We start from the raw sequence: 12617 nt of genomic DNA on the forward strand, positions 1-12617 counted from the left end.
ACTGAGAATTCGTATAATTATTTCAAATCATAGAAAAAATAAAGTGTTACCTAAAATTTTTAAAAAATATTCCAATATAATATAGTTATTTTAAAAATACAGTTCAGAACTCAATAAAAATCATTATAAAATATAGTTTCGACAGTCCATTCGGTAGGACATCTTGGGGGAATAAGAGTGATAGGAAAAAGAGGGAAGAAACGACCCTGGCAAAGGGTTAATCCGGTTTTCAAGTTGTCGCGGTGTGGAATTATTCGATATGATATTCAAGGACGAATAATAATCCGATTATAGGTATTATTGGTAGAGAATACGAATCTAGGTCACCAGGAATGGCTCTAGAGACAAGATTGCTTACTAATTAGTTACGGTATAGTTTTGTGAACAGTTCATAGGTATAAAGTTCTAGTGGAACAGCCTGTTGTTGGGAATTTTGACATCCAACTTCAGATTTCCATGTGGAATCTTATTTCCGATTTCTGGTTTTCTAGAATTGCGTCAACAGTGAAAGTCGCAAACGTTGAGAACAAAAAGGTCTAAAATAGGAGCTTGTCACTATTTTTTTGCAAAGTTTCAGAATCAGTGCTGAAAAAAGTCCACTTGAAACTTCAGATTTACGAATTTTCATGCTACGAAAGCTCCATCATAATTTTTATTGAGATACCCAAAAATATAACAAAATTAATTAAATATAACGTGATTTTAAATATTTCACCTATGAAACGGAGGTGAAATCTGAAAACAAGAGTATGTAATTTGAACTTGAAATGATTGCTGCTTACCAAAGGAATATTATGTTGTCCCTGCAGTGGGCCACGTGGAATTAAAATTTTATTTCTATTTTAAAATCCTCTACTTTCAATGGTCATCTCCGCGATGTTTAGAAAAAGGAAATTGATGGAAAACTGCAAAACCTTAGTTATTCTGACTATAATTATGGTTTTTCTTACCGAAAAATATTCATAAAAGAAAGAAGTTTAGGATTCAAATGAAAATTTCGCCTAAATACCCCCGAAAAATCCGAATGATCGAAAAAAAATTCCGCTTCTCAGGGTCATAGATCATGCGGCGTTCTGTAATGTTCAACTTTTGTACCCAACTACAAACATCAAACGTGTTTTCCTGCAAAAATCTTTAGTAATTGCTACCTTCAGAGTGAAATCTAAACAGAAAAACAAAATTTCAACTGAAAGTTCAATTTTAATTCATGGTTTACATTCACATCCACTATATAAACACCCCTTTCACAGAGCTCAGCCTCATTTCCACGGCTCTCTCAGCTTCCAAATATGCTGATTTATTTCGAAATCAATTCCAAGGACAGTAATCTTACCAGTGGTCAAGATACACTCGAAATATATAGCAACGCTATCTCTAGTACTTGCTACCACTTGTTAGCCTCATTGCTATTCGTTGTCTATTATGCTAAGATTATACTTCAGAAAGAGGTAAGAAAGGGGGCGGAGCTTAAATCCCTATGTGAATTCCAGACTCATAAATTCGAGTTCTACCGACCGTTCCATGGTCTCATGTACCTATCGATTGTCTCTATCAGCTCATTGATTTGCTACAGTCTCTATAAACCTCATTCTTGGAGTATGCATTTTGTCCCGCCCTCCATTTTCATTGCGTTTCAATACTTCATTTTTCTATCGGTTCTCATATTCCAATTATCTATTTTTGTATTTGGTCTACAAGATGGTAATTTGAAAAAGCTAGCTTGTATTGTGGCGGTTGTGTTGGCATTGTTGCAGTGGGCTACACATAAAGTGCTACTCATCATCGAAACCCCCAATTACACTCTAAAATACTACATCCTTGATCCGATTTTCCTGTTAATTGCCCTGATTTTTACTGGAATCCTTTTCAAAAAGTTGGTGAAGGGTAACCTATCAATCAGCCAACAGATATTATGTACTCTTATCAACTCTGTTGTGTCAATCGTGTTTTTAGTGGTAAGATCCTCTAAATCTCTGAAAACTACAAATTCTATTCCCAGGGCATCCAAATTTTGACTATTGAAGGTCCAACTCTAGCACCCCAACCACAAAAATTATTCGGAGAGAACGAATACATATTCTGTGCTTTTTATATCCCATTCCTATGGATTCTATCCGCTAATTTGTCATATTCGGACTACTTTCAATCAATATTCCAGAAAGAAGAGGGTATGAAATATAAGAGTGAAGATGAACGACGAATTGCCACTGTGCCAGCTATTTTCTAACAAATTTTTCAGTTGATTCATTGTAAATATTTGAAGAAATAAATTAACTATTTTGGCGTTTTCTATTTTCACACTACGGGGATACAACCGCGCTCTACCGAAAATGAGATGAAATAGGGGTGCAGTGGTCATCCCGGAAGTTAGGTACTAAAATCTTTTTTGTAAAAAAACTTGCTTAACACTGATTTTTCGTAGGCTTCAAATATTTTTCGAAGAATCTTCCTGAGAGAAAAATTGTAGTGAAAAAAGTTCAAAAATTCAAATCTGGGATTTTGCAAGTCCGGTAAAATTGTACTAGTAAACAAGTTTTTTAACTGAAAAACATGTTTAGTCGATCATCTGTATCTATAATTATCTAAATTCAAAAGTTTACAGAAACTCGAAAATTGTTTGCAATATATAATTTCCTGACTTTTCAGATTGAAAAATTTTCAATTCGAATTTCTCAAAAAAAAACAAATTGAGAAGGATCAAAAATCATAAACTTGTGTTACTGCAATCATGCAAAATCTGACCGGGCTCGGCGCCAAAATTCGATTTTTTTGAAATTTTTCGTGAAAAAGTCAAAATTTCGACAACGATTCAGAATAAGAAGAAGAAATTCTGAAAAATCATCAAAAAGTGAAAAATTTGTTTTAAAAAACGACGCCACGGGCGCGCCAGCGGCAAAAATTTTGCGGAGAATACTCACTACTATTGTCTTTTTCACAGGGGTGCGAGACGTAACAAAAAGTTTTTTACCGCTTCGGTCGCGTTGCGTGCGCGTCGCGTTTTTCGCTGAAAGATACGACAAACACACGCTAAACTTGATCTTGACACTCAGCCAAGCCTGTTTTTGGCACCATTTACGCGACCTCGCGTCTCGCATCCCAGTGCTTTTTTGACAGGAAATCACAAACATCAGACTTTGAGCCTTTTTAACTTTAAAAATTGAAATCTATGGCATTTTTCAAGCAAGTTTTAGTGTTTTCATTACAAATTTTCATTACATCACCATTGCTAAACGAGTTCTTAAACGGTACAATTCTTATACGCGCAGTTCTTCTGCAAAGCCAGCTCTTAAACAGTACAGTTCTTATTCGGTCAATTCTTAAGCGAAGTAGCACTTTCGACTATCGTTCGGAAACTGAAGAAATTATGAAAAATCATCAAAAATGGCTACATTAATTGGAAAAAAGGGTCATTTTTTGAAGCCGAGATTTCAAAAATTTTCCAAGGGGCCGTCTCTTGACAAGTATGAAAATGTACTCTTTTTTGTCATTAATTTGTCATTTTGAACACGAATAAAACACCCGTATGTGATAATTTCAGAAAAATCTGTTGAAAAAATCAAATTCTACGTAAAATTTCTACGTTAAAGTTGTATTTTTCGCCTAAAAATGCCACAAAATTCAATTTTTCAAGCTGAAAAACTTGAATTTTTGTTGTATCTGGCGCACCTTTGACGCATACCCCGAATCTTACTTTTTTGGAGATGATTTGTCATTTTGAACACGAATAAAACAGTTTTATGTGATATTTCAAAGAAAAATCTATTAAACGCATTTTCAATCTTAAACATGCAAAAAATTCAGGCCCGGAATGAAAGGATTTGAACTTTTCCCAGTCGCGTTGCGTGCGCGTCGCGGTTGATATTGAAAGATAAGACAAATAAATGTGAATTTGGCACTCAGCCAACTCTTTTTTGATACCGCGCCAATCGTTGTGCGACGGAGCGAGTTTTCCTTGGTTTAATTTCAGGACCATTATTTTCCAAATGTTCTTCTCCCAGTTCTTCATATTCTTTCCATCGAATCGCAATTTTTTCTAGCTGATGTTAGATCGCTGTATCGTTTCCATTGTTATGCTGATTGTCATGCTTAAAAATGTGCAAAATAATCAAAAAGAGTCAACCCTTGGTCTGTCTACACAATTAGCATGATAATAGACATCTTATGACCTGATATCGGGATAACAATACAACAATAGAATTCGAAATACATAAATAGTGATAGCAGAATAGAGAAAAGTCCAGGAATCATGCTGGAAATGCTGAAGAAACTCTTCATTCTCTCAATTTTCATTGTTATGGTCCGTGCTCAAGTGACTGAGGAGCCTGGAACCAAGCTAAGTACATTCAATCCCAATTGCAGCATGAATGCAGACCATCTCTTGAGTAAGTTCTCAATTTTTCTCCCCGGTTGCTCATTTTCAGTTTTTTTTCAGGTGATAATCTTCTCTCGCCCATCCGAGTTTTCACCGACTTCTTCCCACCGGCACAACCGATCGGTAAATAAGATTCTGCATGATGAGGCCAGGGCTACCAATGCAGTCGCGCTCTATTGACAAGAATGGTACATTTTTTGCGTCACGGTGAACATCCGAACTTAAGTAGCCGGTATAGTATGTAGATAAGTTCGAATATTCACCGTGACGCGCCAAATGTACCATTCTTGTCAATAGAGCGCGACTGCATTGGTAGACCTTGTTTCATCATGTTTCTCTAATAGTACGGCGTATATTCTGTATTTTATTCCAGAAGACACTCTCTCTTTGACTATTGCACCATGGACAAACTTCATTGGAGAATGGTTTTGTGATTTGGAAGTCAATCAAAAACCGACATCAGTCGAAGACTTTTGTCCTTTGAAGCTAATCAACCTTGCGGGTAATTAACTCAATCGACTAATTAAGGAGACTAATTAAGTTATTTCAGAAGCGATAATGGACTCTCCTGTCGGATATTTCGTGGATCGGAATGCAACACTCGCGAATTGGCTTCAAAAATGCGGAAACACAACCTACAATATCCTGGTGTATGGTTTAGTTCACTGAGAGAGTGCTGTTTTGATACGAATAAATTCATTAATGCAACTCTGTAACATGTCTTGCCTTCCAGTCTTTGTCTACTATGACCGAGACCTCTGGTAGGGTCTAGGCGACAGTCTTTTCATAAACTTGGGATAACAGAACACGGTTTAAGGATAAATGGGTTTATTGAAGAATGGGTTAGTAAAGATTACAAATACAGAATGCATATAAGACTACTAAAGTATAAGAGGTTAGTATCAAAGTATTTCTATAGCTTCCTTAAAACAATCTGCTCTTGTAAATATTCTAATCATGCCCCCGCCTTTCCTTTACATGCAAGGGGATGCTCCAGATACCCTTCGTTTTAGCTCAACCTTTATCCGATCCCTCGGACTTGGGGTTACGGTAGGATAATGTTACATCTACCTTGGTGGTATATGTCTTCCAGTCTGTGGGGGCCAGGGCCTAACCTCTGGTGGGGTCTAGGCGCCGGCTTCATATACATATTCATAACAGAACACAGTTTAAAAGGAATTACATTTATTGAAGGACTTGTTAGTAAGAGATACAATGAATAATACAAAAGACAATTACTAAAGTTTAAGATATATAATGAAGGAGTTAATAAAAAGTATAAAGATAAGAAGATACGAGGAGAGGGACCGAGGAGATCTTCTCTCGGTCACCACTCATGATCGGCGCCCCGTGCCCGACTGGCGTCTCGGTTTATCTTCTTTCTCTTCTTCTGTCTCTCTCGCTCTCTCGGTCTTCTCTTTCTCTTTCATACCATGACAATAAGTATATAAATATAAGATGTTTAAGTGATGAGTATATATATGGGTTTATTATGAATGGTTAAATAACGGGTAGAATAACTCTAGTGAGATCCAGAACTACGGTGGTACTGTAGTTCGGGATCTCTTCTCTGAACAGGTGACCTTCCAGAGCTAGAGCTATCTCAAGACTAAAGAAAAGAGAGGGCGCCGTCCCTGCTCCTTAGAGGAGGGGCGGCGCCTGTCTCCTCCGTCTCTCCTCTTGGTGGTGGGCCGCTAAGAGGAGAGGATTGCGAAAGATTGGAAGTCAGACTAGAGTCTGGTTCTCCCCGTTCACAATGCTTTCTTTAATAGTGCGAACTTGACTACGTCTAATAACTCCATATTCTCTTCTACTAAAAGTTTAAATATGTCATAGAATTCTGCCCAGTTTTCTGGCTCTCCATCGAATTCTGGTACTGGTAGGGTTGGAGATTAGAACACCGGCATTCCATCACATTTGCCCGGCAAATTCGGCACAGTTAGAGATCTGAAAATGTCCGGTGATATCTTCTAGCAAAACAATTTGATTAATCTAGTGCATATTACACTGTCACAGTCTTCTAGTATCCAATTTTCAGTGGGATCTCTAAAATTCGGTCAAAAATATGTTATTGAAGGATGATTTTGGCATTCTTATACCGGCATACCCACCCGAAGGCCAGGCTACAAAACATGGACCTATTTTTTTGTATTTTTTCAATTTCTCATCGAAAATGTGAACAGTTCTGATGATTTCACAGAATTTCTTCTAATTCGGAATGAAAATTTTACTTTTTCGCAAAAAAAAATTTGAAAAACATTGAAATTTGAGCTTTGGGACCAAATACCCGGGCTTTCGGGCGAGGCTTGACAAGTATGGATTTCGGCAATTTGGGAATTTGTTAAAAATACTTACTTTCACAAAAAATCTTCTTCACCGTCACATATGGGATCTGTGCAATTGTTGCTGCATTTCTGAAAAAATTAGGTAAATTTTGAAACTATTGAATCAAAAACTTACTTTTAAAAAGTCTCCAATATACAACACAATAAATAAATATAGTTTTAGTTAGAATTCCAAAATAATCAACATTCTAAAAAGGGGGGTTCGAACTCGACACAAGAGCTCTGAGGGGGAGTAGTATAGAGTGATGATCGTGGAGGAGCTCACGGAGCAAGATAGAGATGAGAGACGCAGAGGGTTAGAGAGAAAAGAAGACGAATCGGAATGTGACAGTTGTTCAGTCTAGGGGATGGACACCACAAACTGGATAAAATGTGTAAAAACTCCCGAGGATGGGGCCGTTGGACTCTGGAGAGACACTGGTGAGAGAAAGAGATCGAGGTTTTGAAGGACATCTGGACACACATATGTACAGGCGGAGACACGAATAAAATTTTTGAAAACTGACTTACCACACTTTTTATCGGTGATTTTCCGCCTGAAGCGGATTTTTTGAGTGTCTGGCGCGCCTTGGGCGCGTTTCAGATTCAGGACGATTTTGTGAGTTTTAATTCGAATTTCTATCTGGAAAAACGTTATTTTTTTCATATTTGACATCCGAAAATGCTTTTGCGCTGGCGCACCTGTGGCGCGTTTTTTGGAAAATGTTGGGAAAAACATCTGATCAATTGTATGACGGTTTCTATCTAGTTTTTTAAATGGCAATTGGCGCGCCTTGTGCGCGTTTCTCGGAAAACAGTGAATTTGGGCAATTTCATGGTGGTTTTTGAGTTGTTCTTTTATTCTCCTCATATTTGACCCTGGAGGCGTTTTTTCTAGGGTGAAACTCAAAAAAATGAGAGTTCACTAAAAAGTTGGAAAATCAAAAAAAAATTGCGAAAAATTCAAAAACGGACTAACTAATGCACTCAAGAATATATTTGATCGAAAAATTCCTCATTTTTTTCTGTTTACGAATTATTGATTTTTGGGGTGTCATATCCCTATGACGGATCCTCAAAAGTGACTTTTGAGCGCAGAGCTGCTCAAAGTTGTTCATCCCAAACGATCTGTTGTCTCCAAGGGTTTTTAGGGTCGCTGAATCGAACTGCACTCACCAATTTTTGATAACGTTCCAGGATGACTGAGAACGTCAAATTTTAGTAGGTGTAATAACTCTATGTAGTACAGTACCGCTCGAAAGGTCATCAACTTTGGCGGTTTTTAGTGGATGATGACCGACTTTGACAGTGTATTTCGGTGTCACCTGATTGTCCAATAAACTCAACTCTGTATGCGTTGGACAGAGCAAAAGTAGCACATCCTTTTTGTAGTTGACCATTTTTTTGTAGAAACACGACCATGAAAGTTACAGGTTGTCAAACACATTTCTCCCGGAAACCGACTAATTTTAGAGCATCTGTCGAAGTTTCTCTCATCTTGAGATCTATCCAATTGCTTTGTAAGCCATTCTTGTATCCAGGCAACTTGACATTTAGTGTTTCTCCATTAGTAACCAGCCTCTCTACCTCACGTCTTTCTTGACAGCTGAATAAACTTTATGGGTTTACGAATGTCTAGTGTCTCTCCACCCCCTGTGAGTTCCTGGGCCCCGGGAGCCATTCTGGTATCCTAGGGCTCTTGTGTCGAGCCCAACTAATATGTTCTGGCTGAGTGTGTATTAGCCTCAACTATATTTCATCACTATGATTTTATTTGAATTCTAAAACAAATTATTACTTCTTTTAAAATGAACTACGATATTTTTCGTCTGGTGAACCAGTGTTTCCAGTTTTTTTTCTTAAATCTGCACCGAGCCGAAAATAAGGGAGAAGAGTCGGTGGTAAGTCTGGTTATGGTGTCACTTTTATTAGTGAAGAAACTTTTTTTCAGATTTTTAAAAATAAAAAGAAATTTGCACAATGCTGGAAGATACACAACCAACTCATGAAGTCACCACTATATCCATTATGAAGATTTTTGGTTATCAATCTTGCCAAAAATCCAAAAAAGAGGTAATAATAAAAAATTTTTTCCAAAACTCCAAAAAAGAGGTAATAATAGGTCACGTCTCATAACTCCAAATTGGATTTGCGACTTTCCCTAGTCAGTAATTTTACTTGACTTTAATTCCATTTTAACACTAGTTCCCATATCCTAAATGAAAAAAAGTCTAAAATATTAGTTTTCAGACATTGACTGGATATATGCAAACGGCGATTGAAGTTCCACTATTTCTGACCACCTGATAAGAATGGATGCAAGGCCAACAACTGGAACAGAACTGGTGCTAATTATTGCTTTATTAATTGCCTTCTTATGAATAATCATGTTTTTTTTTGAAATTAAGAAATCAATGTTTTGGAAAAAGTATATTTTTAACTGAAAGTTTAGAATTCAATAAAACGCTGAATATGTATGGTAAATGTTGTCAAAACCCGAGTGAAAGTTCAGTACAGCCCGATTTTTGACAAGTATGAAAATTTCGTTTGTCTGTTTGTGTGTAATCTCCTAATTCCGGCGGCTCTTGGACTTACCAAACGACAAGTTTTCAAACGTCCCGGAGCCGGAAATCTAGACAAACAGACATCACGACAGACAATCTTCCAATTCAAGAAATCGGTCGGAAGGTGTGGATAACTTATGTGGATAACAACAATAGTATCAAGCCGGAATTTAGTGGACAATACAGAAATCAATATATGCAGATATTAGAACAGACAGCCTCTGGACCTAAGGAAAATCGAAAACCGCAAAAAAATTCTGAATGTCATAATTCTCGATATTCATTTTAAAACAACCCGGAGCTGTATTGACAATTTCCATAAATTTGTTGTCGGCACCTTCCATTTTTCCTTTTTCCTATGATACATAAATGCAGATCAAGTGGCTCAGCGTCAGCGACATTCATCTGTATACGGAGTAACCAAGCAACACGGCTTCTCACTGTCTCCCCTGCCATATAAAATTGATGGTCTTTACGAAATGTCTAGTGCCTCTCTTCCTACCCCTCCGAGGGCTCCGTGAGCCATTTTAGAATCCATGGGCTCTGATGACTGGCTGAGTATGTATTAGCCTCAAACTGTGATTTTATTTGAATTCTAAACTTTTTTTCCAATTTATTATACTAAATTGTTTTGGCCCATTAAAGTATCCGATTTTATTGGTTTTCATGGTTGTTCCATAAAAGAATGAGTATATGAAATTTATAACGAAAAAAAAAGTTATTTTCAGATGTGTGCTGAAGACGTGCTCAACTCGGAAACCATTATCAAATGATTTTTGGTTAATTGGAGTTCTGTGAGTTTATTTTTCATTATTGTTATTGATTAAAATTCATTTCTTGATTGAGGCTTATTTTAATAAATATATTTATTGAACAAATTATAGTAAAACATAAAATTTAAATTAAATAGAATAACGTCTTCACGCGAACAGCTAATTTTGATCCGACCATCCCATGATGGTTCAGGAGTCACCCGATCCGTCCATTATTTTGATGCCAGTCTAAAAAATGGAAATTATAAAGATTTTGTTTTGATCTCTTTGTTACATGTCCCTTGGTTGGGTCATGTCTTCCAGTCTGTCTATTACTGCGGCCTAGACCTCTGGTGGGGTCTAGAAGACAGTTTCTTTTTCATACATTCACAGAAGTACACATTTAGAATAATTGAGTTTTTTTATAAAAGGTTAGTAAGGGGGACATATATAATTGGTCTAACTATGAGATAAATATTACATAATTATGTTATCGTTCGCTTGGGGATTAAATGTAAAAGAAAACTCAAAGAAAACTAAAAGAAAGAATATCGAAAAGGTTGAGCAGAGGAGGTGTTCTCTCTGCGACCAGCCAGCTGACTTGCCGAAGGCAATGCTGACTTGTGCCTCTTCTTTTTCTCTCTTCTCTCTTTCTTTTCAGTAAAAGTACCTAGCCTAGTTATCGGTATTCTTCTTGCTCCCTCCTTGACATCTTATATAATTCAACATACTTGCAACTGGGGCAGTCGTCAGCCTTGTTCAAGAAGTCGTATTGGAAGTTTTTCAAGTCTTTTGGATGGGCTTTGAATCCACCGAATGAAGCGTGTCCTGTCTGGAAATCAAGAAGAAATACGACTCATATTTTAATGGAAAATATTAAAGAGTGTGCCACGGTGTCTAAAATCGCTACATATTACTTTCCTGCTTCAAAACGAAAAAATTGAATTTTTTGGAAAAGGTCGAATTATTGACTATACCTCACAAGAATTCGATCGAAAGCTAGTTATGCATCAAGAATATGAATTTTTTAACGTAAATTTGTGAACATCAGACTTTGCACGGGCCGGGCCAAAATCAAACAAAATCTCGGCCCGTTTTGAAACATTTTTTTTGACATTTTTTGAACATTTTTTGGAAAAAGTATAATTTTTGACCAAAATTTTAAAATTGGATCAAAATGTGAATATTTATGATAATTTTAGCATTTTCACACTATTTTTTCGAAAAATTTCAGAAAAAATTCGTAAAAAATGGGTACCCATTTTTGAATTTTTTTTTTGACAAGTCTGGTCATTTCTAATAGTGTCAACTATTAAGTTGAGTAAACTTTACAATATTTCAAAATAAACCTACTCCATTAAACAAATTACTCTCCATCTGCATCGATCACTTACTGCCAACGTCCTTGTCTTGAAATTTTTGCCGTCAAGATGGTGTTGAAGATAACATTCTGAAATTTCGTGTGAATTTTTACTCAAATTTTTCGAGAAAAAGTTAGTAAGAGCGCTCAAATTAAACTCACAATTTTACCCGAAGTAATCCACACACGTAGTTTCTTTCCATAATAGAAATAAATACATAGAATCTACTAGAGAATACAAGAATAAATAACTAAATAGAAATAAAATGAATTCACAAAAAATCAGATAACTACATAAAAAAAGGGGGCGAATTCGACACAAGAACTCTTCAGTGGGGCATATTGGATATAATAGTAAAGCTGAGGGAAGGAAGAAGATATTTCAGAGGAAGAGAGATAAGAGACATAGAGAAAAAGGAAAATGGGACACGGAACAACAACTGCTCGGGGGTTCAACGAGCAGTTGTTGTTCCGTGTCTCCCAGAAAAAAAAGAGCGAGAGAGAAATGGATAGGAACGAAATAAATAAACAAATGTCGTAGTTTAGTGAAGAGGGAGAGTTTTGTTTTATTACGACGGGAAAAAGGGGATCAGAGTGGAAATTTTGGGGAAAGGGAGAGTGGTGGATAGACATCCGGACGAGAGGGACACACAGTCATTAAAAAATTAAAACGGTTCCATATCGTTAATCTAAACACTCAGACATCTGGATATTTTGAAATCCGGACAAACAGACTTCTAGACAGACATTCCCTTGCTCCCAGTGCTTCTCAGTCATGAATGTGCGGAACTGAAATAGGAAATTTCGATGGTTCCACCTTTTTTCGGAACTTTTTCCATCGGAAAATTTCCTTTTTTCCTAATTTTCGGAAATCTCCAATATGGTGTCTGTTTGTCCAGATGTCCATCCCGATGCCTGATTCTCTAGAGCGTCTAACCATCTCTCTCCTTGTTTCAGTACTTTACTGATAAGACACTTATTGATAAGACATCACATCAACTTTCTCCTTTCCACTATTCATATTACTCCCCCTTTGTGAGCAGCCGGTTGCAACGCTCTACCTATTTTTGGGTTTCCCTTATGGGAACCTTTGATTTTTATTGAGAACTAAGTATTTATTTATTTTATTCTGGATTCTTTTGAAAAGGTTTGTTTTTTACAAGTTTTCTGACTATAATAAACAGTTTTTAGGCTGAAAAAAATAAATTGGCAAACAATACTGCAAAAAATACAGAAAAAGATGGA

General features: G+C 36.6%; 2 protein-coding genes across 2 annotated transcripts; both read left to right on the top strand.

Annotated features, from left to right (window-relative positions):
* Positions 1-1289: 1289 nt before the first annotated feature.
* Positions 1290-2227, top strand: GCK72_011212 (uncharacterized protein; the record flags this gene model as incomplete). The annotated part of the gene is made up of 3 exons (XM_053728292.1): positions 1290-1448; positions 1491-1596; positions 2025-2227. The coding sequence occupies 3 exons, from the start codon at positions 1290-1292 to the stop codon at positions 2225-2227; spliced, it is 468 nt and encodes a 155-aa protein (XP_053587869.1).
* Positions 2228-4246: 2019 nt separating this feature from the next.
* Positions 4247-5041, top strand: GCK72_011213 (uncharacterized protein; the record flags this gene model as incomplete). Its single annotated transcript, XM_003094045.2, has 4 exons — positions 4247-4382; positions 4433-4495; positions 4746-4874; positions 4923-5041. 4 exons carry the CDS (start codon positions 4247-4249, stop codon positions 5039-5041), a joined length of 447 nt encoding a protein of 148 aa, XP_003094093.2.
* Positions 5042-12617: the final 7576 nt, after the last annotated feature.

Source organism: Caenorhabditis remanei, chromosome III (genome assembly GCF_010183535.1).
Source record: "Caenorhabditis remanei strain PX506 chromosome III, whole genome shotgun sequence".
Lineage (NCBI taxonomy): Eukaryota > Metazoa > Nematoda > Chromadorea > Rhabditida > Rhabditidae > Caenorhabditis > Caenorhabditis remanei.